Genomic DNA, 26,554 nt, shown 5'->3' with positions numbered 1-26,554 from the left:
AGGCCAAGGATGAAAGTTGTGAATTTAAGAAAGAAAGGGTGATGAGGAACTGGAGACATTGAATTGTATGATTTTTTTTCTGATAAATTTAATTTTGAAGGGAAAAATGTGCTTTAGCTTTTGTGTGGATACAGGATTTGTTGGATTGATTGGTTGCTTGGTTTGTTTGTTTGTTTGTTTGTTTGTTTTGAAGATGGAAGCTGATTGAATAAATTGCTGTTAATAAAAAAACAGTGGAGGGACAAGGATTTTGAAGATATAAGAGATAAAGGAAATGATTAATGGAGAGAGATTCTGGGAAGATGAGATTAAATGGAATTCTATAGAATACAATTAGAAGGCTTCTCTGAAAGCAGGAAAGGTGACCTTCATCCTTTATGTATCACCACACTTGTAAGAGGTACATCCTTCCCAGTTCACATGCAGGCAGGTTAATTTGAAAGTCAATGGGACTAGAATTTGCAAGAACTACAACCAAGGAGAAGAATAGCCAGGGAAAGTCCCTTGAGACAGATCAGTTAATGAATCAGAGAGGAATTAGGAGAGAGAGGGAAACAAAGGGAAAAAAGGTACCACCTTCTCTCCTCTCTACATTTCCTGTGCCAGAGTTCCATTAGGCTTCACCCTTTCCAAGTTATTCTTCCTTCCCCCACCAGAGCACTCATTCTCTGAGCTCTCTGTTCTCAGGAAGATTTTAGGAAGAAGACAGTCTCTCAAACCCATGCAGAACAAGAGAGGTATTTAAATACTATAAAATATTTTAATCTAAAAGAACACATCTCTAAAGATGAAGTCAAGCAGTTTACTGGTCATAGAAGAGATCTTTTTGGAAGAGAAGACTTTCTTGTGCCTTTAGATATATTCTAGAACCCATTAAGGACCATGGCATTTAGTTTGTGACCTAGGTAACAACACCCAATCAAGGGGAAGATGGAGCTGAAATCCATCCCTGGTGAGGGTGATATTGACAATTTGAAATTCTATTTTTCCCTCTAATTTAAATGAACATGTATTAGGTCTATACTCTGTACCACAAAATTAGACATCATTTCCCCAAATCTGACTGTTCAAACATCAGGCAGCCATCTGAGGAGAGAGAGGGGGTGATCCTTTCTGCAGTAAATCTGTGAGTAGGATCCTGAGGTAGTCACTTTAACCAGCCTGAGGTGGTCACTTTGTTTCAGAAGAACATGACAGAAAGTGGGGCTTAGAGAAATTCAGTCAAGGCAGGAGTCTTTGAAATGAAAAGGAGGAGGAAGAAATATGGGCTTGGAACTGAATCTGAATCCTACACATTTGGGTTGATAAGGCCACACAACCCTGTCAGGGCAGGGAGGACTAAACAAAAGCAGAAAAGCATGAGATTTCTAAGTTTTAAAACTGACAGGTCAATTTCTCTCCACTCACCTTAACATAAAAGCTTCTTTTGTTGTTGTTGTTTTGTTTTTTCTATAACTATACTTAATTTTATTTCTCAGACAAGAGATCATTTGTTTTAGGATTGATTTAGGAATTAGTACAGCTTTAACCCTTGTTTATTCCTGTTAGTGTTTTTTTATTGTTGACAGTATTACAGATGTGTCCCATTTTCCCCCCTTTACCTCCTTCTACTCAACCCCTCCCCACCCACCAGGTCTTCACTACCCTATCATCCATGTCCATGGGCTATGCATATAAGTCTATTACATTATTTGGTTTCTCTTTCCTCATCCCCCCATCCCAACATCGAGGTATGTCAGTCTGTTCTATGCCTCCATGCTTCTGGTCTTATTTTGTTGGTCAATTCATTTTGTAAAACTTTGAGTCTGCTATTTGTGGGTCTCACTTGATTTTGCTCTGATGTTGTTGACTCTAGTCCATTGGTGAGTCTATCCTAGGCCTCCTGGGAACTTCTCTTTTGCAGGCTAATGTGAGCCACTGTCTTTTTTTTTGGCCCTGGGCAACCTGATTTCGGTCTGATACGTTGAAGCCTCTAGTAGTCCAGTAAACGGGGACTTCTTATCCCAGAGGCTGGGTCTGCCTCTAGTCTCACACCCTGATTTTCCCCTGTTTTGAGTTGTTCTCCCTCCCCCCACAGAGCTGGGCTCTGCAGGAGTATCCTGGTCTTGGCTGTTGGGGGCGGGCCCTTTCTCTCCTTTCAAGGTATCAGCTCAGCCTGGTTTGCTGGCACCTCCTCTCTGCTGCCTGCAGAGGCATGGATTTCCAACCCAGGGCTGTTTGCCTTTGCCTCAGGTCACTGCAGGTCAGGTCAGAAGCAGCTGTTTTGCTGGTGGGAAAGAGGGCACCTTTCCTGGGTTCCAGGTAGGCAGGCTGATCCTCTTCCTGGTCAATGTCCAGCCCCCTTTCTGCTCACCAGCATAAGTTCCTCCAAGAAATAAAGGGTCCCCCAGATTGAATATTGGGCGTGTCCTTCAGACACCTCCAGTGTAGGCTGGCCTTAAGTGCCATTGCATGGCCCTTCCCACAGCTCAGGAGGAACTTCTCAGGCTGCACAATGGCAGGGTGCTAGTGCTACTCTATCCAGGGACTTCACACCAGGCTTCCACTGCTGCAGTCTCCACATCCATCCCTTTGGGCCACATCTCTCAGTCCCAGGCACCCCCATCTCACCCACAGATCTGCAGTCTCTTCAGTCTCCTCAGGTCTTCAGTTCTAGTAGGTCCAGGATGGGGGAGGCTATATCTATCTCCCTGGCCTTCAGTGCAGTTCTTGCCCTGAGCTCTGGCAGTGGATACAAGCAGCTGGGCTCTAGGGCAGTGGTGGCAGCACAGTATCAGTGGTGGTGGATAAGTGTACAGCAGGGGTGATAGTCCTGCCATGTCAGTGGCAATCCTGAAGAGGTCCCACCAGTGTCTACTTAGGCTCATAGTCCTGGTTTGCGTCCTCAGCGGGTGCTTGGCCCAGGGCAGGGTGCACATGGGTTTGGGCCCAGGTTGCAGTGAGTATGGGTGGTGGTGACTCTGGGTGCCTAGGTGCTGTTGCTCCCTGCAGCCTCCTCCAAAAGAGGACCTTAAAATCTCTTCAAGATGGCAATCTTCAAACCAGAGCCATGCCCGGGGAGAGGCTGTGGAGGTAGCAGCTGCTCCTTGTCCAGGAGAGCACACGCCATCAGACTGTCCCTAACACACACACACACACACACACACACACACACACACACACACACGCCCATACATGTCCACATACTCCCCCTCTCACTCCAGTCCTGCTGGCCCATGTTGGAATCAACATAAAAGCTTCTAAGGAACACTTTACTAGTTTCCTTCAAATAAACATTAAATCATCTACCTGCAAAGATCAGCTTTTAGTGACACTAATAATCTTCCCCAAAGTAAGAGAGCTTCTGGCAGGTGGACTCAGCAAACGAGCTGGATTCACCTTGGTGTCATGTCAGAGCTATTCTGAGTGGTGCTGCTGCTCCTCTCAGAGATCCTAGCTCCTGAGCTCCAACTTTGGGAAGTTTACATCTTAAAAGGGGCTTTCTTCAATTTCTTGTTTATTCCCAACCAACCTATTCATTTATTCATTAAAATCATTACTGAGCATAAAGTAAGTACCAGGCACTAAATAGAACAAGAGGAATTTAGGATACAAAGGGCAAGGAGTGAGAAATAGATTGGATTTCTTTATTTTCCTATCACATAAAATTTATACCTTGAGATGCCTTCAGGAAGACATTCTCAGATGAAAGATGGGGAGTTAAGAGAAATGCAATCAACCATTTCTGTTTGCACATAGTCAGCCCTTCCCCTCCTCTTCCCTCACCCATACTAGCTACATGTGACCCAATATTTTCTAGGGAGAAGAAAATAATCTCTATCCCTCCGTCTGTGATAGCTAATTGCTTGTCTCCCTTTAAGGGAGTCTGCATCTGTGAGGTAGATATTTAGTTGGGTCCAGCCATCAAAGGACTCCAGGTTATCTTCATGATAACCCCATAAGGGAGCACAATCTAAGTCCTTCAAAATATTTTACCCAGCCTCAGCTTTCTACTTCAAAATTGTCTTTAATCAAATATTTAACCATTCAGATCATTCAGAAAATATTATTCAGAAAATACTATTAGTATTTTATAGGTTATGAAGATATTTTAATTGCTTATTTATTGTTTATAACTCTCCCATTAACTTTCAAAAGAAATTTGAGGCTGCCTAAGATATAAACTGCATATGTCATATGTTTTTTAAAATATAATAGTATAAAGAAGTAGAAGAAGCTTTATGATAGTCCCTATTTTTTCTTTCATAGAAGTCACATAAAAAATCAGGCAATGCTAAGGTACAGCAAACTTACACTTCATACTAGAGCTTCCTTATTAAAGCCCTGATTTCTTACCTTGTGTTGAACTTGCCTGTATGCCAACATTAACTGAGGGATCCCCATGGGCCAGGCACTATCCAGTACTTTACAAGCATTAACTTGTCTCACTCTGAAATACACCCATTTAAATAAAAGGAAACTCAAGATTAAAGAGCTTAAGTAGCTTGCTCAAAATTTACACAGCTAGTGAGTGGCTGAGAGAATGCTCATCCAGGTAGGTCTGATGGTCTTCAGAGCACTTCATTGCTAATCAATATTTTTATTTATTTTAATTTTATTAAATTTATTGGGATGAAATTGGTTAATACGAATACATGTTTCAAGTGTACAATTCTATAATACATCATCTGTATATTGCATGATGTGTTCAATTCCCAAAGTCTAGTCTCCTTTCATCACCATATATTTGAACCGTTTATCCTCTTCCATCTTCTCCTTACCCCCTTCTGGTAACCGCCATATTTTTGTCTGTTTCCATGAATTTGTTTTGTTTATTAGTTTGTTGCTTTCTGTTTTATATCTCACACATGAGTGAAATCATAAATATTGGGTAGCATCCTATTAGTGGATGGATCATAAGATCCCTTTAGAAGCTTGTAATTCCTTTTTAAGCAAATAAGATAGAGTACATCCCACAAAGTACATCCCACAAAGTAAAAACAATTAATATTTCAAGAAATTTTATTTACAGTCTGTGTGTAAATTTGTATGTGATACAAAATTTATTTCTAACTGTGAATTAGTATCTTAAAAAATGTCCAAGCTGCTACACTAAAATATATTGACCCTCACTCACACACATTCCAAACATAGGAGGACTACTAGTTTTCATAAATCTGCTTTCTACAGAAATCTTTATAAGAAAGAAGTTAAAAGATTTAAAAATCCATGACTCATTATACATGTCCCCGTGGGAAGCAACTTCCGAGCCAACCCCAAAGCAGAACAAGTTTTCCTAAAATAGTCAGATCTGACTGGTCCTGGGCCTATTTGCTGGTAGTAAATCATCCATCCACCACTGCAACAACAGTGGAGAAAATAGATTTTTCTTTTGTAAGAACAAAAGTCCAGAGATTTTAGGAAAGCATTTGAGAACCATGCTCTCCACTCAGGGAAGACCCATAGCTTCTGGGGAGAGTGTGCACCACTACATCTGGCCACTCCCAAGAGAGGGCCAGATTCTCCTCTTTATGCCTTTGATGCCTAGAGGACTAAAACTCAAGTAATCCAATAGTCCACTCATTCTCTAATGATATCACTAAAAGGTTAACATTAACTTGTAACTCACACATAGCTGTAGTACTGAAAATCAAACTTCTGCCCTAAAACAAAGGCATTATTTCTTAAACAATAAGGGCCAGTAGGCTTCACATACTTTAGGAGAACTTGTGATCATTCTGCTGGGTCCCATTCTGCTGGGAGAACACCTTGCTACAAGCAGCATGTCTTAGAGGGCCCAGCTCTCACAAGGGCATTTTCCTAAGATCCAGAGTCCAAGTGCTTTCACGTTTTCAGTCTCCATTTCTTCATATTTACATGAAGATATTAACACCAAATCACACCAAGTTGCTATTAAGTGAAATAATTAGGAGACACCCAGCACAAAGTAGATGATGCTCCACAAAGGTTTGTTCTCTGTCCTTCTGTCATATTAAAAACATTGTCACAGCAATCCAAGGAAATTCCTGGCCATGATGTCAACCTTCAGTGTTGTGGCTAGGGACACTTTGCCAACACCCCTCTCTCCTTTCCATTAGTCATACTGAACTGTAGCCATGCCTGAGTCTACACTCATCTAAATCAATTTCTGTGAAGTTTCATGCTGCACTCCTTTTTAAAAATACATGACTTCCACCATTCTACTAGAATATGTACAAAGAATACATCTCTTTACTTCCTGGAAAAGTACTCTTTCAAAACTGCAAGAATATCTCTTACATCAAAGTTTCTGGAATTTCTTGGTCATCTTATGGCCAGAAATAGTAACTCTGTAAATGCTATCTTTCCTTTTCTGGGATCCTTCATTTAATGTAGCAGTTGTTCAACGTTCATTCATCTTCTCTTATGTTCCCTGTCCAAGAAGATAATTTTTAGTTCATCCTCTTTGGGTCTTACGCTTCTTGAAATGTAGGTTCCTTATTCAATTGATATTCTCATAGCACAGTGATTAAGATGGGCCTGTGGAGTCAGGGGGATGACTCAAATCTGTCCTTTGTGACTTCCCAGATGAATGACAGTATTTACCCCTCAAACATATGTAGATTTATCTCAAGAATAACTTAGATAAACCACTGTGCCAACCACCTAGCAAAGAGTGAACTCAAAGAGATATTGTTACTTACCATTATCTCCTTATTCAAATGTGTTTCTGGATTTCTAATTTATACTTAGACTGTCCTTTGCATATGTATTTTTTATTACAAGTCACTTCAAATCCTTCTTATAAAAGATTAATGAGTAGGTAAATCCAGCAATTTGATCCTGTGAGCTCACAGTCTAGCCTTTCTGTTTCTAGGAATGGACAAGCCTTTGATTTTCTACAAAAGTAGGACAATTGCTTTGGTATTGCTTACTTAGATTTCCTAAAGAGACTTAAAAATAAGCCTTGATTCCATTCTTGGTGTAGCTGATGTTAAGTATGATTGCAATTGTTCACAGAAATTGTGCATTATGAATAACATCAGACAAACTCAACTCATAGGGTTTTGTGAAAATTAAATGGGGCAACATGAAAAGAGTTAGGACATATTAACGCTTTCTTGCTATTACATAAGATTTGTGTCCTCTCTTTCACACAGATTTTGCACTGACTGAAGATAGTGTAATCACTCCTTTGTGCCAAAAAGGATATTTTCCCTGTGGGAATATGACCAAGTGCTTGCCACGTGCTTTTCATTGCGATGGTGTGAACGATTGTGGGAATGGTGCTGATGAGGAGAACTGTGGTGAGGACTCCCGCTCAGCTCCATATGTGTACCCCATTTTGTGAACCCCCAAACTGTGGGTGAATCAGATAATAATTATAATGAAGTGGAAAATATGGTTTGTTATTCTATAGGGAAACCCTTTGTAACACAAATAATCCTCCCCAATTTATTATGACTAGAGGCCCAGTGCACGAATTCGTGCATGTGTGGGGTCCCTCTAGGTGACCTCCAGGGATCAGGCCAAAACCCACAGTCCAACGCCACCTGCAGCTCCTACCTGCTGCTCCTGGTCATCCGGGCCCACTGTGCCTACTGCGGTCTCACGCCCAATCAGTCCCGATTGGAAGAGGTTCATGCTGCCACAGCAGCACTTGCCAGCCATGAGCCCTGCATCTGGCACCCTCCCAAGGGGAGTGGACTGCAGGATAGGGCTAAAACCAGCTCTCCAACATCCCCCGAGAAGTCCCAGATTGTGAGAGGATCCAGGCCAGGCAGACGGGCCCCACCAGTGCAAGATCGGGTCTGGGAGGGACCACAGGAGGTTGGTCAGACGGGAAGGAACCATGGGAGGGCTCCAGGGCATGTTTGGCCCATCTCGCTCAGTCCCAATCAGCTAGACCCCAGCAGCAAGCTAACCTACCGGTCGGAGCATCTGACCCCTGGTGGTCAGTGCACGTCATAGTGAGTGGTTGAGCAGCCTAAGCATATCATTAGTATATTATGCTTTGATTGGTTATTTGGCTGTTCTGCCATTTTTGCATATTACCCTTTTATTATATAGGACTAGAGGCCCAGTGCACAAATTTGTGCACGTGTGGAGTCCGGCTGACCAGGCTCCAATTGGGCTTGTCAGGAGGAGGAGATGGCAGGAGGTTGGCTGGTTGGGGGGAGGGGCTACAGGTGATTGGCCAGTGGGCCCCACCCCCAATTGGGATAGGGGGACCGATTAGGGGAAAGGATGGCCATGGGAAGGGGCTGTGGACAGTGGGCCAGCCAGCCCCACCCCCGAATGGGGTGGGGAGGCTGATCATGGGTGGAGATGGCTGGGGGGAGGGGTGTCAGGAGGTTGGTCACCCCCAACTGCCCTGCCACTGGCCTGGTGTATAGGGAAACCCTTTGTAACAATCGGGGCCAGTGCTGGCCTGGGGGAAGGGCCAAGGAATGTTGACCAGCCTGCCCCACCCCCTAATCAGGCTGGTTCGCTGGCTGCAGTGGGCGTCATAGTGACCAGTTGTTCTGGTAGTTATGGCGTTCCGGTCTCTGTCTTTTTATATATAGATAGATAATTATCTGAACTTTCATATACAGAGGTTGTTTAAAATAGAAATACAGTATTACAAAGCATTATCCTAATACATAAAAAGCCAGGGGCCATCACAACCAAAACAACTGGATGGACAACAGAACAGAAGCTGCATGGGATGACAAAGCTGGCAGGGGGGTTAGTGAGGGATGACCAAACAACTGAACAGCAGGCTTCATGGGGTGACCAGGCTGGCAGGAGAGCAGTTGGGGGTGACCAGGCCAGCGAGGGGGTGGGGGGGCAGTTGGGAGCAACCAGGCTGGCAGGGGGGCAGTTGGGACAACCAGGTTGGCAGAGGGGCAGTTGGTGGCAACCAGGCCAGTAGGGGGGTGGCAGTTAGGGGTGACCAGGTCAGCAGGGGGGGGGCAATAAGGGGTGACCAGGCCAGTGGCAGGGCAGTTGGGGGTGACCAGGCCAGCACAGGGGCAGTTGGGGGCAACCAGGCCTTCAGGGGGGGCAGTAAGGGTGACCAGGCCAGCGGGGGAAGGGGGGAGTTGGGGGCAACCAGGCTGGTGGGGGTGCAGTTAGGGGTGATCAGGCTGGCAGGAGGGGCAGTTAAGGGCAATCAGGCAGGCAGGCAGTTGAGCAGTTAGGAGCCAGCAGTCCCAGATTGTGAGGGTTCGAGCCTAAACTGGCAGTCGGACATCCACTGAGGGGTCCTGGATTGGAGAGGGTGCAGGCTGGGCTGAGGGGACCCACCCCTGTGCACAAATTTCATGCACTGGGCCTCTAGTATTTGATAAAAATTAAAATTATATTTTAAATTCTACTTGGATACACATATTTTAATTTTAAATGACTTTCTATAACTACCTTGTTATGGCTTGGAAATTGGTTCAATATGAATGGGCCTGCCTAGAGAATTTATTTAACAGACCCATGTTGAGTGCCCACTATGTCCCAAGTGCTCTCAAAATCTCTGGGACCCAAAAATCTCTGGTGTAAGGGAGATGATAATCTTGCCTTTGTAAAGTTCACATGGACCATGTGAACAAGGAGAAGGAAACCTTAAACATAAATGAATAATTTCAGAGTGATAGTGCCAGGAAGTATATAAAACAGGATAATGGGCTAGAAAGTGACTTGGAGGGAGGCTACTTCAAAGACATACCAGAGAAAACCTCTCTGAGATGATGACATTTGAATTGAGAATGAATGAAGAGGGGAAACCATGACGTATTCTGGAGGAACAAAGTTCCAGGCAAAGGAATAAGCAAGTGCAAGGGCTCTGAGGTTACATGAAATAAGACAATGTGTTTATGGTTCAAAAAAAGCCAGTATGGCTTGAACAGAGTGAACAAGAATATAGAGAGTAAAGAATTAAGCAGAGGCCAGATCATGAAGGGTCTTACAGGCCATTTTAAGCCTGTATACAGTATATTGTCTAATATAACCTGTGCATTTTTTTCTCAAAGAGACTGTGTCAAGAGAGGCTGACATGCCTGGTTAGTCACAGAGTAGACACAAAGACCCAGATATTCTAAATCTGAAAGAATCCAATGTGTTTTATACCACACAAAGCTGCCACTTGTTGGCACTGCCCAGATAGCAATCAAAGGGACACAGCAAAGTCCAGGATGCTGAGCTGATAACTCAATTTTGAAAAAGAAATGTATTTTAATAAACACTGCCTTTATAATTATTCAAAGTGTTTGTATACATTTTGGGGTATACCCTATTTTTCTATTATATATTTATGATACATACATTTGAAGTATTTGTAATTTCAAAAAAGAAAATCTCTAGATGTCTATCTAGTGTTTTCTCCCTTACCTTCAATGTTATCATTCTATTCTTTAAACCAATTTTAACTGATTTCACTATCAAATGATTAGATTTTTGTTTTGCACTTTGACATTTGATTTACAGCATAACTGACACATATTCATCACCATTTTGCAGGGGACACTAGTGGATGGGCGACTATATTTGGCACAATCCATGGAAATGCTGATAAAGTGGCATTCACCCAGGAGTGCTGTAAGTGGCATTGCTTCAATGACTCCGGATGTTTTGAGGTGTATAGGTTTATATGAGTAGGGTGATAAATTCCCTTTATATTTCCATTTCAGTGCAATGTGTTTCAGGATCACACTATTATCTACTGTATGTCCAGGGACTGAAAAAAGTAAAGAGAAAAATACAAAATGCTCCATTCATGCTCATTATTGTATTAGTGTCTGATTGCAAGAATGTATAGATGTGGACTAATTATGATAAGTAATAAAGAACTTATTCCCTTTAATTACTTTCTTCACACAAACTACTTTTCAGCCATTATGGTAGGAATTGAGGGTCCAATACTAAGATATGGCCCTAGCTCACACATATCTAATATTGTAACAGGAAAACAAGTCCCTATAGAAGCAGGACTGATGCAGTATTAGTGCAAAACTTGAGGAATGGTGTTTGCATAAGGGAACATGGAAATCCCTTGGAAGAAATAATGGCTCTGCCATGGGTGGGAAAAGACCCAGAGAGTAGGTGAAATTGAAATTAACTTAGAAACTTTTTGGATGGAGGGAAGGATAAGAGGTAATAGAGTGAGCAGGAGAGAAAGATCAGCAAAATCCTGAGGTGAGAAGGTACAGAGCATGCTTCTCAATGCCTTTCATAGGGTGCTGAATGTGTGGTGGGGGAAGAGCAGGAGCTGAGCCTGGAAGTGTGGGGCCTGCCCATAAAGCATTTGGGCTGCATGCTTTGGAGTTTGGCCTCTATGTTATAGACAGAATTGTGTCTATGTATACACATGTATTACATATATGTGAAATAATCTAATATATGATGTTATATACAATGTACATGATATAGGTACACACATAAACATAATTATGTAGGTGTATGAACAATAAAATACTACCCTAACAGTATTTATACACTTTGTAATACCAGGTTATAATTACCTTTTATCATATACTTTATTATACACAAATATATCATATATAAAAGTTAGAAATTAAAAAGAGTAAATTAAAAGATTAGAAATCAATATAACTGAAAATTTTGATAGTTTCTCTCTGCACCACAATGGGTCATCTTGTAAGCACCCCTTTGTGGAGATCACTTCTGTACACGTGGGCAACCACCAAAGTTTGGAGCCTAATTTTCTTTTATGAAGAGGAAAAGGCTCACAATAAGAAGTATATGTGATAATGATGCTCCCATCAGAATTGTAGAGACCAGATTAGAATGGTGATTCTCAACCTGGGAAACTTCCCTCCCACCACCCTCCTTCCCCCCCCCCCCCCCCGCTCCCCAGAACATTTGACAATGCTTGAAGACATTTTGGGTTGTCACAGCTGTAGGAGGTGGGTTACTACTGGCATCTAGTGGGCAGAGGCCACAGATGCTGCTGAATACCCTAAAGTGCACAGAACAGCCCCCAACAACAGACAGTGATCTGATCCAAATGTCAATCTTGCCTGAGGAGAAAGAATGTTGACAGAGGTACTGGTTATTATGTTTCTTGCAATGCTCCAGACTAATAGTAAGAATCTGAACCCAGAAAATACCATTGGGCAGAGTGAGGTAGAGAGATGCAAGAGGCATTTCAGAAGACGCCGCATAGCTTGGGGTGAGGTTGGCTTGCAGGTGAGGAAGTTCGGCTCACAGTCTGGTTTAGGCACCAGGACCAGCTTGGGCTCTACGGAATTCTTTTATTGGTGAACAAGTGTCCAACCACAGGTTTTCAATGGAAATAACACTATTCTCAATAGCAATAAACACTGAAGTAAACATTCTGAAGTAGCATTTAGGAAGTTGAGCTAATTAGCATAAACTTATAAATGATATAGAATGTTTTCCAAAACTTTATACACTAGAAGGCATCTTGTGAATTAAGCAGGTACTCAACACAAGTTTCTTGAATTGACAAAAAGTCAGTGAAATTGATTTTTAAATTCGAGTTTGGATAATAGTAGTCTAAAATAAGCCAAGCAATTACAAAGAATTTATACTCAGATTTAAATTAAAAATAATAAAGCTTAAATTTTGAGAATAACTCTTTCTTAGCTCCATCAAAACAAATATCCATGGGATTGGAGGCAAAATCAAATGCTTCACAAATGTGTGTTCTACCTCAGACCACCCTCTCCCCACCACCACCACATACACGTGATTGTCCCATGGCCAACTTGGTCTGGTTTCACCATTGATTTCTCACTCCTTTATGTCATTGTCTTAATAATTATGAAGGCTCCTTCAGAGAAAGTTCTGAAGCCTGTTTTTTCCTTCTAAATGCTTCCCAAAAATGACCCTTCAGTTTTATCGGCTTTGTAGCTGCTCTACACCCTTTACCTTCCACCTTAACTTCAAAGGAATAAAAACAAAAAAAACCCAGGTGAGAGCATATCTGACTTGGTTGATTTTAATAGGCATGATGGTGGCTACTGTAGAACCTGCACCTAACTCTTCTCTAAGAGGAGCTTAAAGGGGGAAAATAATTGAATTTAATTTGAGTCAACAAGTGTTTATTGAGCAGCCTCTTTGTGCCATTTGATTAAATTGAATTGACTCAATTATACCCATCAAAGGTTTACTCAAACATACTAATGTCCCTCATTGAGAAGAACATAATCTTGTGTCCCTATTCATTTTTTGTTTGTTTGTTTGGGGTTTTGGTTTGTTTGCGTTTTAAACATTTCTATGGTTTCTTTCTAATCACTTGTTAAGTGACTATGAAAAGACCCCTGGGAGCTTGAACTGAGATGAATGCCACACTAGTCAGTATTTGACTACAAGAGAATTTTTATTTTCTTTTATTATGGGACTGAATTATTTCATCATCAACATATAAATGTTATACATTCAAAGAAAAGAGAACAGTGTCGATTATCAGAGATAAAGTCATAATTAAAATATTTGCCTAATGAAATCTTGCTCTTTTGGGCCCTAGTTCTAAACCAGTATCCACCACAATGTGACTGCAAAGAAACAGAATTGGAGTGTGTGAACGCTGACTTAAAGTTGGTGCCACCCGTTTCCAGCAACGTAACGCTGCTGTGAGTAGAATTCACATCTTAATGATATTTGCTCCTAAAGTCACTGGAAAAGTGTGGAGCCTGATCTAATCTCTCTTCATTCTGTTTTATGTTACTGTTACTTGTATATTAAAAAATAACAGAAATACCCTTTAAAACCACCAGTCATCCGAGAATTCTGCATGCTTCTTCTCTGGGGAAATGATGTCTTAAACATTGTATGTTAGATTGCCCAGGTTATCCTTTAGCTGGCAAATGCCTGTCATCTGGAGTTCTTATTTTCACTTACTTTATGATTTATGTATTGTTGTTAATATGCCATTACTACACAATTAAAAATCAAAATTAACATCTAGGAGAGTGGGGTAATATGCTTCACATTTTTCAATTAAACTGATTATTTTTTCAGACCAAAATAAATAAGTAAATAAAAGAAAAGGGAGAGCACTCACTTATTGTACCTCCTTTTTAAAAGTGGTAATTTGTTTGAAGTAGGAAGGTATAAGAGCTACAAAGTTAGTTGTGCATTAATCATGCATGTATTTGTGTACTTTGGATGATGTTTTGAGAGTCTCTGGAATTTGCTGTCATATCACAATTTGGGCATGCATAAGCTGGTTGTTTTTTGGGTCTTGTTTATTGTGTTCTATTAAAATATCCAGAGAATAAAAGACAAAATTAAATCCCCATAGATGTCCCAGTCTATTATGCTAACTGCCTAAAGTGGTCAAATGCTTGCAAGCTGTTTTAATTTTGCGCTATGGACTTTTTGTTATCACATGAGAAAGTCTTCAGTTACAACAGTGCTTTTCAAATGTGTGAAGTGGCGTGAAGGATCATCAGAAAGGCTCTTCTCAAGCACAGAGCTTCCAGGAAGAGTTTGCTTGGTCATAAAATCCTTACTGAAATCTCTTTATGTGTTATTTTAGGTCTCTTAAGAAAAACAAAATTCACAGTCTGCCAGATAAAGTTTTCATCAAATACACAGAACTTAAAAAGATGTAAGTAGCTATTAAGGGTGTATTAATGGGAAAATCCATGTGGGGTTTTGTTTATGATGTTTTTGATCTAAAAGTAAAATGAAATATAAATTTGATTATCTTTATATTAAATTTACTTATATAAATGTAATTAATATTAGAGAATAAAGCATTAAAAAGTATATTATCCTTCCATTTCATAATTTAAAGTGAACTGGTTTTATTTAAACATTTTTGGAGTTAAATTGGAGTAAATTTGGAGTTCAGATGAAGCAGCTCAATCAAAAAAATACATAGTTCTGTGCTTTTACTCCAAGTCATTTGGAAAATGATATTGCAGATTCAGAGGCACTAACTGTACCTTTTACCTAAGAGAAGAGTGTTAGCACAAAAACACTGACCAAACACACACACACACACACACACACACACAACACACACACACACACACACACACACACACGACATCTATAATAACTTTCAACAATAAAGGCATATTAAACAAACAGAAAAAACACTGACAAGAAAGATCAGATAATTTAACACATTGGACGCTGAGATAGTACAAACTGTCTTTTAGGATTACAGTAGAAAATGTGATCTTAGTGAAAGCAGGGATATTGTATCTGAGGAAATAAAATGTGAATAAATGGCACAGTCAGCATTGAATAAATGCTAGTCAGTGAGAAGCTGAGTGCCAAGATGCTTCCAGCATTGTCCAGGAAAGAAATACAGGGTCTGGGAGATGTTATCCCTGAGATCATCTCTACTGGAGGACAGAGATGGATTGTCCAACTCTACCTCAACTTGCATGAACTATCTTTTGATCGCATCCACATCAATATGGAAATGGCTTTTACTTTGCTTCCCTGCTCACTAAGCAACCTTATGATGACTACATTAACTTCCCAAATTATTAATTCTAAAGTATTTTGGAAGTTACCTTAGATAGACACCAAAAGCACTCCTATTAGTGAAATGGGGTACCATCTATTTAAATAAAGACATTGAGAATATTCAGCATTTGAGAGTTTGGTAGCTATGTATCAGTCCCTCTGAGCCTGGTCACTCTGGGATAATGAAGAGATCAAGTTCTACATTTGCCAGGATGATCATGAGACTAGATTTTAAAATTAGCAAGGTAATACTGTAAGGCCCCTCAGCAGTGCCATCTTAATGTTTGGTTCTTCAACATTAGATATGGAGGAGAACGTTTCTAGAACTGTGAAATCTGTTAAAATCCAGGAATAAAAACAATCTGATCCTTAGCTGCTACTGGACAGATGCACTTGGTTTGAAATGCCATCAACAGTTCTGTGTTGCTTGTGAATCGGGAACAGACTCCCTCATCCAAGAAAGGAAGTCACCGAAGGAAGACAGGACCTTGTGTGAGTGTAGGTAACCATGCTGAGGTTTATTACAGCCTCTGAAAATCCCATCTGCTGTAGGAACCTGCAGCTTCATCCTGGAGCATGCAGTCATATTGTCCTTGTCCCAGTTTCCAGACTCCTCTAGAGAAAAGGTTTTAACTATACTACTTCGGGTCTTACTGGAAATTCATAGAATCACTACTTGTTCATTATAGAGATCAATATTGTCCCTGTGCTGCCTGAATAATGCTCAAGGGAGGAAAAATAAAGTAGCACTGGCAATTTTAGAACAGCTGTTTAAATTTTGTTACCTAGAGTTAGAGAAAGTTTTATGAATGTCTAATTAAATCTTATTAATCATAAGGTAACTTATGATATGACAGTCTACAATGGATAAATAACTTACCTAGATCTAGAACTAGTTAGTGGAAAAGCCAGAATGAGAGCCCATATCTTCTGATGCTCAACGCTATGTTTATTTTATTTTTAAAGTATATTTTTATTGATTTCAGAGAGGAAGGGAGGGGGGAGATAAATAGAAACATCAGTGATGAGAGAGAATAATTGATCAGCTGCCTCCGGCATGCCCGACACTGGGGATTGAGCCTGAAACTAAGGCATGTGCCCCTACCAGGAATCCAACCATGACCTCCTAGTTCATAGGTTGATACTCAACTGCTGAGCCATGTTAGTGAGGCCGCTATGTTTAATTCTATCTAATAAAAGAGTAATATGCAAATTGACCACCACTCCAAGACACAAGATGGCCGCCCCCATTTGGTCAAAGATGTCTGCCCCCATGTGGACACAAGATGGCCACCACAAGATGGCTGGCAGGGGAGGGCAGTTGTGGGCAGTTGGGGGTGACCAGGCCAGCAAGAGAGGGCAGTTGGGGGGGGGCAGGCCTTCAGGGGAGGGCAGTTAGGGATGACCAGGCCAGCAGGGGAGGACAGTTGTGGGCAACCAGGCCTGCAGGGGAGGACAGTTCGGGGTGACCCAGGCCTGCAGGGGAGGGCAGTTGTGGGTGATCAGGCCAGTAGGGAGGGCAGTTAGGGGTGACCAGGCTGGCAGAGGAGGGCAGTTAGGGGAGACCAGGTCTGCAGAGGAGGGCAGTTGTGGGCAATCAGGCCAGCAGGGAGGGTAGTTAGGGGTGACCAGGCCAGCAGAGGAGGGCAGTTGGGGCGGGGGGAACCCAGGCCTGCAGGAGAGGGCAGTTGGGAGCAACCAGGCCTGCAGGGGAGGACAGTTAGGGGTGACCAGGCCGGCAGAGGAGGGCAGTTGGGGGAGACCAGGTCTGCAGAGGAAGGCAGTTGTGGGTGATCAGGCCAGTAGGGAGGGTAGTTAGGGGTGACCGGACCAGCAGAGGAGGGCAGTGGGGGGGCGGGGGCGGACCCAGGCCTGCAGGAGAGGGCAGTTGGGGGCAACCAGGCCTGCAGAAGAGGACAGTTAGGGGTGACCAGACTGGCAGGGGAGGGCAGTTAGGGGCAATTGGGCCGGCCAGGGAGCAGTTAGTCGTCAATCAGGCTGTCAGTGGAGTGGTTAAGGGGTGATCAGGCTGGCAGACAGAAGCAGTTAGGGGCAATCAGGCAGAGGCAGGCGAGCAGTTGGGAGCCAGCAGTCCTGGATTGTGAGAGGGATGTCCCAGATTGGAGAGGGTGCAGGCTGGGCTGAGGGACAACCCCTCCCTCCCCCATGCATGAATTTCATGCCCTGGGCCTCTAGTTTATAATAACCAGAAACTTCAAGATATAAAGCATTTGTTCTTAGCATCTAATTTAATCTTTTACCAACACATCCTGTCCTACCCCATGCAGAACTCCCTTCTATACCTTTTGCCTCCTAATTTGAGGGAGGCTGACTTCTGGGGAGGCAGGGGGATCACTAAAGGATCAAGAAGAGAGAACTACAATTAGACTTCTTGGGCCAAGTTCTTTCCTGGACCACTGAGCCACAGCTTTGTTCTAGGTCAATACTTATCTCACATGGTATCTGCTAGCTCACTGAAAAGAATATGGAAGAACTAGCTTAGATAATTCAGGCTCCATTTTTGTTTTTTTTCATTTTTTGGTGAAAACAAAAAAGTAGGAATTAATGTTAGTTGCCAGATCAGCTGGAAACTTTACCAAGTAAATGTTTAACTCTGCTTTGTCTGAGAAAAACAAGGGTTCTCTTGATGCAAGTTATTTGATGCTTTCTAAGCAATTTGATTCCCTCTCCGCATCCTGAGACTCAGAGAAAATAGATTATAAGACTCCCATCAGTAAACATTCACTAAGTGTCTATTATATGCAAGGGATAGCACAGGGGATGAAATACAATTCCTTGTGTTTATATATCTTTTTTTTTTTAATTTAGAAAGAATTCCAGTATTTGGGATTCTCATTTGGAATTTGGCCCTCAAAGTCTGTCAGGTAGGGAAGATATCATTAAATTCAGAAATATGGAAACTCACCCTTTAAGAAGAGAGGCCATTTGTCCTAAGTCAGCCAGTTGACAAATATTGAAGCTTGGCCTCAAAGCCAAACCTCTAACTATGGTCTTTTGGAAGTTCACCAACATGGTCCAGTCTCAAAACATTGCTATTATCAATGAAAACATCCAGTGACCAAACTTTGATTTTAAAATAACTCAGGTCTTTAACAAATATTATTCAGATACCCTACAGCATCTCATAAGCTCAGCAATCCTTCCTCAAAATCTCTCTTCCAGCCCCCTTTCCTCATATTCCTCAGCTCCTCCTTCCACTTTCTCCTAAACTGCCAGAAAAGTCTTGCCCCACCTTAGGCAAGCCCTTGTCCTCCCTGTCCTTCTACTCTTTCATTTTTCTTCCTAATTCTGCATTACTGTAGCCCAAATGATCAAAGTACAAAATCCAAACCATCCCCAGGAAAAGAAGATACCAGATGGGCAACCCAGAGCTCGTGGATAGCAGAGAGCAGGAGTGTAAAAGATGCCCCAAACTCCACATTCATTCATTCTTTCAACAAATATTTATTGATATCTATGAGGTACCAGACTCTCAATATACAGCAGAAAACACCTATGAAGATCCCTCTTCTCACAGAGCTTAACCTCCCATGGAGGAAAATAGATAATAAAATAGTGTGTTAGATAGTGATTAGGGTGATGGAGAAAAATAAACCATAAAGTTTATTTTAGGAATTAAAGGTTGCTGAGGGAAAGGAATTTTAAACAATATCAATATGCTAATAAACTGTTTCATGTCACATAACTCTACTACTTCCCCAAGCTTCTCTAAGGCTCCCCCCATTCTGAAATTCATCTCATGAGACTGATCGAAGCACACCCAATCAGTCTTCTATGTGACTCTTCAAATATTTAACACTGACCATCACCCTGTAGCCCACCACCAGTCCTTTCTCCAAGCAGCCTCAGGATCTTCAATTCTTCCCTAAGAGGCTGGTTTCAAATCTGTCATCATCTGCTGACACTACTCTGTCCTGTGTATAGTATCTAGAATAATATGATCACTGTGATGCAGGCATAGAACTCCCTTTCTAAACCTCACAAGTGCTAAAGTTACATTTGCTCTTTTGGTAGCTACTTCATACCCTTAACTCCCAGCCTTCTTGCCTCTAAAGTTCCCAATCCTGTGTCAAATGTATCACTGCTAAGTGATAGCTTCTCCATCTTGCAGTTGTCATTTATCATTTGAGAGCTAGCTGTGTGTCCTTAAATGTACCCTTATCCAGTCTCATCCTGTTGGATTCAGCTTTTCTTACCAGAGTATAAATATCTTTTTGGATCATCCAACATAATTCACTCCCAGTATTCTGTCATTTGAAAATAAGATGATCCATCTTTACTCAAGTCATACAGTGAAATACTGAAGAGGACAATCATCTTCCAAGACCCCTTCACCAATAGCCTTTAGAAAATGTGTATCTTTATTTTTGTCCATAAAAAAACATAATAAAACTGCTATGTTGATGCCTGGTAAACATATAAGCAATGTTGGCCACACATTTTTGTCTGATCACTTTTTCAAAAACAATCAATTTGATCTGCCTGTACTATTTCTCATGAACTATCTTATCCCTTTTCTCTCTGAGGCACTTACAAAGCAGCATTGCAATAGCTTGTTCTTCAATCTCTCCTAGAACCAACGTAACTTATGAAATCCACTTCTTCCCTTTTTGAAAAATTAAAATTGCGTTTGCAATCTTTAATTTTCCAACTGCTCTTCCTTTGTCCGGATTCCTCAGTAATTGGTCATGACTTGGTGTTCTCATTTCTGTGTTTCTCAGTTTCTAGGAGACATCTTCCAAACCATAGGACGTTGACTCATTTTGATTAACATGTTCTACCATCTTGGGCTTTCACATCTCCTGTCCTATATCCTTTCTATTTTTTTTCAGTCTGAGATCATCTATATTGACTGATAAGACAGAAACTATGTAGGAGTTGAGAATTTATTTTGTATACTATTTCATAATATTACTAGAGGCCCGGTGCACAAAATTCGTGCATGGGAGGGGTGTCCCTCAGCCCAGCCTGCACCTTCTCCAAACTGGGACCCCTTGAGGGATGTCTGACTGCCCATTTAGGCCTGATCCAGGTAGGATTTGACATCCCTCTCACAATCCAGGACTGCTGGATCCCAACTGCTCGCTTGCCTGCATGCCTGATTGCCCCTAACTGCTTCAGCCTGCCAACTTGATTACTCCCTAACCTAAGGTGACCAGATTTTAACATTGGTAAAGCAGGACACCATTGACCGGGGGAGGAGGGAAGTGTCTTTTTTTAAAAATATATATTTTATTGATTTTTTACAGAGAGGAAGAGAGAGGGATAGAGAGTTAGAAACATCGATGAGAGAGAAATATCGATCAGCTGCCTCTTGCACACCCCCTACTGGGGATGCGCCCGCAACCAAGGTACATGCCCTTGACCAGAATCGAACCTGGGACCCTTGAGTCCGCAGGACGACGCTCTAGCCACTGAGCCAAACTGGTTTCGACCCGGGGGGTTCTTGATTAAAAATTTGGTCTATATTGTAATCGCTTTTGGTTTTTTTAATAAAAGGAAATTCACTTCTTAGATCATCGTTGAATTTGCATCCTTTTTTCTTACTCATTATGTTAAAAATCTAAAAAAAATAATTTAAAATTATATTATAAATTATTATATACATATTGCTTAAAAACACAGTAAGTAGGTACATAATGACATAAACATATTTTATTGTTAGTTTATAAATTAAATTAATTTGATTGTTATAAAGTAACTATATTTTAAAAATTATTTTAATCCTATATTTCTTTCTAAATAATAACAATACTAACTTGTATTATTTTTCCTCTGAATTTGCTGTAACGTAAGTCGTAAGTGTCACTTTCAAGGCCGGCACTAGACTCTTTGCCACCACTATAAAATATAAATAATATGAGTACTGTCTGCTAAATTAAAAAAAAATTATGTATTTATGAAATAAATACATAAATTACTTACCAAAATTATCTGAATAGCTGATTTGTAATGACATCACTTGTTTAACTAGCTTACTAGCATGCAGTATGATGTGTATCGTCTGAGAGACAATTACAAAATGTTTTCATCGTTGCCAATCCCAAAAAATGCCATTGTTCATTAAGTCCAAACAGTGGTGGTCGAATTCTAACAACTGATCAACAATGTGAACTTTGATAATCAGTTCTCAATAATCAGTTCTCAATAATTATTTGTTATTATTAAAGTTTAACATTATAAAATTAACAAAAATAATATAAAACTCATATCCTGGCTAAATAGCCATATGGCCGCCGAAAACTGTATATTCCCTTCCTGTTCTCCCGCTGTTCCCTAGCTTGTTGTGCATTCTTTCCAAAAATAGGGACTTTTTTAAAATGCTGCGGGACATGGGACAAATTGTTAAAAATTGGGACTGTCCCGCCAAAAGCGGGACGTCTGGTCACCTTACCCTAACCACTCCCCTGCCAGCCTGATTGATGCCTAACTGTTCCCCTGCCAGCCTGTTTGCCCCTAACTGCCCTCCCCTGCAGGCTTGGTCACCCCCAACTGCCCTCCCTGCAGGCCTGGTCCCCCCCAACTGCTCTCCCCTGTAGGCCTGGTCCTTCCCAACTGCCCTCCCCTGCAGGCCCGGTCACCCCCAACTTCCCTCCCCTGCAGGCTTGATCGTCCCCAATTGCACTCCCTTGCAGGCCTGGTCCTTCCCAACTGCCCTCCCCTGCTGGCCATCTTGTGGCAGCCATCTTGTGTCCACATGGGGGCAGTCATCTTTGACCACATGGGGGCAGCCATCTTGTGTGTTGGAGTGACAGTCAATTTGCATATTACTCTTTTATTAGATAGGATAGAGGCCTGGTGCATGGGTAGGGGCCAGCTTGTTTGCCCTGAAGGATGTCCCAGATCAGGGTGGGGGTTCCCTTGGGGCATGGGGCGGCCTGGGTGAGGGGCCTGTGGTGGTTTGATTCACAACTGATCTAAATCCCAGATCCCAGGGCCCGGCTACCCAAGCAGAGGCCCTGGGATCTGAGATTTATTTATCTTCTATAATTGAAACTTTGTAGCCTTCAGCAGAGCCAAGCCTCCTGCTTGCTCCGTGGCTGCAGCCATTTTTGTTGGGATTTATTTATCTTCTATAATTGAAACTTTGTAGCCTTAAGCAGAGGCCAAGGCAGGTCAGGGCAGGCGGAAAGCTTGGCTTCCTCCATTGCCGGGGAAACCCAAGCTTTCTGCTCTCTCTGTGACCACAGCCATCTTGGTTGGGTTAATTTGCATACTCGCTCCTGATTGGCTGGTGGGCGTTTCTTGTGGGTGTAGCAGAGGTACAGTCAATTTGCATATTACTCTTTTATTAGATAGGATAAAACAGAACCCATACAATAGGCTTGGACTTTTTATTAAAATTGTCTTATTTCTAAAATATAATAGAAATACATTGATATTGCCCATACTATTATTCATGGTCTGAGTTTTGAACATGACAAACTATTTTTTCAACTTTGATTCTATTTTTGTGAGCCACTCACATTTGTCCTTGAATTTTGAAGAAACTACTTACTGAACATCATACCTTCCCTCTAAGTGGGATGATCCTTCTGGTTCTTTCATGTACAAGGTACCACTGTCACTACCACTCTTCATTGTTGCATATGTTGAAACACAACTGAAGATCAATGAGTATTTGTTGAAGGAATGATATGCAAGACTAAACAGATTGTGGGGAACATCTTCAGCAGGGAGAAATAAACTAATAGAAGCACAAACACTCAAAGCATAGCGGGAAGAGAGTGACCAGGGCAGGTTGTCTAAAAAAAAGTATGTCCACAGGAAATGATGGTTCATGTGCTAAAGAATTCTTTCTAACCAGGGAAAAGGCATGTATAAATTTGGGTTTTAGATGGTTTTGAGCTAATAATGTTAATATGCATTCTTAAGTTGTTTTGGAATATATCTTAAGAAATACCAAATTTAACATTAAGTGAGTCTCTTTGGTCTGAAATGCTGTAAATATTAACAATGAAGTTGAGGTCATTTAGGTGCCCAGAAGAATAAATTCCTAACTGAAAATTTTATTGCCAGGTGAATAAATGTTGCTCAATTATCTGAAAGCTTTGTTATTGATTAGTTTATTAACTTTAATAATCTTTAAAAATATCAAGCCTTTCTAATTTGGGGGAGGAGCAGTTCAAGATGATCTGCCAGAGAAATAAAGTACAATTTATGGAACTGACTATAATACTTTCTCACTGCTACCATGGAAACTACCAGCCATTCTCCTCCTCATTGTAACATAAACCTTATATAATTTAGGAATTCCATGTTAGACTGGTTCTTGTTCAAGGCAATCATTGGCAATGAAATATAATTCAATGAGTCACCTGGCCCATGAATATACCATTTTGGGTTTAAAAATAGCCCATAAACATGCATGTCATTAAAACATATATTTGCTTTAGTTTTAGGTATATAAATTCCTGGTGTTTCTGCTTGAAAATTCCTGACAGCTGAAACAGCAGAAATTCATTAACCAGTAAGTTATTCTTAGAGAAGCTTTTCAATGTAAAGTATATTAAATGGACTCCTATCTCCACTCTGAATAAGAAGAGAACACCACTTGCCCAATTGTCAGTTTTCCAAATTTCCCTTAATATTCACCAAGCTAGTATTCTTCAAAGAAGAAAGGGGATACTAGAGAATAGAGTAATAACTTGGCACCTGAGTCTGAGACAGGGTACTTAAGACTCCAGTTCTTTCTTGGGTGCCAACAAGCTGACTAAATAGACTAGAAACTCTTTATTATTTAAGGACATGGAGTCTTAACTTGTGTCCGTGAAGGCAGTTAGGCTGTACACATCAGGTGAGTCATGCAGCTCTGGCTGGGTGGCTCAGTTGGTTGGAGCATTGTCCTATACACCAAAAGGCTGTGGGCTCGATTCCCAGTCAGGGCACATACCAAGATGCCAGTTGGATTCCCAGTCAGGATGGCATGAAAGAGAGGCAACAGATTGATGTTTCTCATATCAATGTTTCTCTCTCTCTCTCTCTCTCTCTCTCTCTCCCCCTACCTCTCTCACCCTTCCACTCTCTCTAAAAATTAATGGAAAAAAAATCCTTGTGTGAGGATTAACAACAACAACAAGTAATAATAAATAAATAAATAAATAAATCCTATCTAATAATAGACAAATATGCAAATTGACCACACCTTTGCTACACCCAAGCCACGCCCACCAGCCAAGCCACACCCACCAGCCAATCAGGATGAATGTGCAAATTGCCCCAACAAAGATGGCGGCTAATTTGCATATCAAGACAGTGTAGAAAGAAGCCAAGAGCTGCAGAAGGGAGCAAAGCTGCAGAGAAGCAAGCAAGCTGGGGGGAGGAGAAGGGAGGAGCGGAGGCGGGGCCGGGGGAGAAGGGAGGAGCGGAGGCGGGGCCAGGGGAGAAGGGAAAAGCAGGCGGGCTGGCGGAGAACGCGGGGCGGGGGACAAGGGAGGAGAGCAGGCAGGGTGGGGTAGAGTGCAGCAGGAAACCCTATTGCAGGATTTTTCCTGCAACGGGAACGCTAGTAAATAAATAAAAGCACAAGGTCGAATTCACAATTCATGACTGCACCCATCTCTTCAAGATTGACAACATGTGGGTAAAATGTGCATTGCCTTTTTTAATTAATTATCTTGAAAAAAATGTAAATAGTACTAGTTAGGCAGTAAATTTTATATTTTAAAGGAACTTCAATATACCCATACTATAGTATTATATTCTTTTCCTATTTATGTTTGCTATTATAATTCATCATAATAACTTTCATTATATCACTTCACGGGCTCAGAAAATGCTATAACAGAAATTGATCTGTATGGGCGCATTGTATTCATAGAAGAACTTTATTTTTAAATATGTTTTTATTGATTTTAGATAGAGGGAGAGAGAGAGAAACATCAATCAACTGCCTCCTTCATGTCCCCTACTTGGTATCAAGCCTGCCACCAGGGTATGTGATCTGACCAGGAATCAAACCAGCACCTCTCAGTGCATGGGATGACGCTCAACCAACTGAGCCACACCAGCCAGGGCCCATAGAGAAAGTTTAAACCAAAAGCAGAATTTATGCTGTAATGTGAAGGGTCTCTTCACATACATGGTACAAGGGGAGGAGGTTGGAATGACAACTGGACTCACTGGGTTTCAAGTTTACTCTGTAGGACAGAAATCGATGTTTCTTGTATCACTATGAATGTAAAGCATGTGCTCTATAGTACCAACCTTTCCCACATGGTGGTACACAGGGAAAATGACAATATCTGTTCAACATTTGGGTTAAAAGTTCGGTTTTATTTGTAGCTGGAAGCTGATCTTGACTTTACCTAGCTACCCAGAGAGAAGGCTGAGTGCATCAATATCCTAACACACCTGTAACACATTCATGATTCATAGGCTTTTCTAGGTAATAATTATGGTAGAAGTAAATTCAGAGTACAGTCAGGTGCCTAATGAGTACATGTCCTACCAATAGTTTTGCAGTGAAGTATCATAACAACTAAGAAAGTGTTGTATAATGTTTTAGAAACCAAATCAAATCCAAATGAGAGCTAGGGAAGCCATTTAATAGAGTATGTAGTCTATTAGTTACTATTATTTCTGTGGATATTTCCTGCCCCTAATGGCCTTTGGTAAATATGTATTCAGGGTTAACTCTCATTGTATAATGAGCACAGGAAAAGGAAATTGTTTACTTAGATACTCCTGATAGTGTTCTTATTGAATCCAAACTAGACTGCTAAATTGCTTTGAAGGTTAAGTAAATCATGACTGGGGGAAAAAGATAGCAGGACAGCAGTGAGGTAGCGAAAGGGGAGTGTGTGAACATGTGTGGTGTATGTGTGTGTATGTGAGCACGAGGGACAGTTAGATCCTGCAGAACTTTCCGGGGCTGATGGACTGGGCTCTCTTAGACGGGGAACCCCTGTTACCACTGCAAGCACTCCAGAGTGGCCGGTGCTGGCAAAGAAACTATGCAATCTTGAAGGGGAGAGCTGCTGTGACTAGGAGCCCAACCTCACCACCACCCAGACTTGCCTCAGACAACACCTGGGACCCTACAGCTACTCTGGCTAGAGACTTGCTACCTCAGCTGCAGACCCACAGACACTGGGATGCCAGCCTCCCTGGCCACAGACTCCTGGGA

The 26,554-nt window shown here is 41.5% G+C and overlaps 1 protein-coding gene across 1 annotated transcript in view; it reads left to right on the top strand.

The window, feature by feature from the left end:
• The first annotated feature begins 930 nt into the window (after window positions 1-930).
• RXFP2 (relaxin family peptide receptor 2) overlaps window positions 931-26,554 on the top strand; it is a 53,887-nt gene continuing 28,263 nt past the window's right edge. The window contains exons 1-5 of the mRNA XM_054719722.1: window positions 931-952; window positions 7,119-7,265; window positions 10,453-10,530; window positions 13,445-13,550; window positions 14,459-14,530. Coding sequence (XP_054575697.1) covers window positions 931-952; window positions 7,119-7,265; window positions 10,453-10,530; window positions 13,445-13,550; window positions 14,459-14,530 — 425 coding nt within the window. The remainder of the gene's footprint in view (window positions 953-7,118; window positions 7,266-10,452; window positions 10,531-13,444; window positions 13,551-14,458; window positions 14,531-26,554) is intronic.

This window comes from Eptesicus fuscus, chromosome 7, assembly GCF_027574615.1.
Source record: "Eptesicus fuscus isolate TK198812 chromosome 7, DD_ASM_mEF_20220401, whole genome shotgun sequence".
NCBI classification, from domain to species: domain Eukaryota; kingdom Metazoa; phylum Chordata; class Mammalia; order Chiroptera; family Vespertilionidae; genus Eptesicus; species Eptesicus fuscus.
The sequence above is the reverse complement of the archived record's forward strand: the minus strand, read 5'-3'. Positions and strand labels throughout refer to the sequence as shown.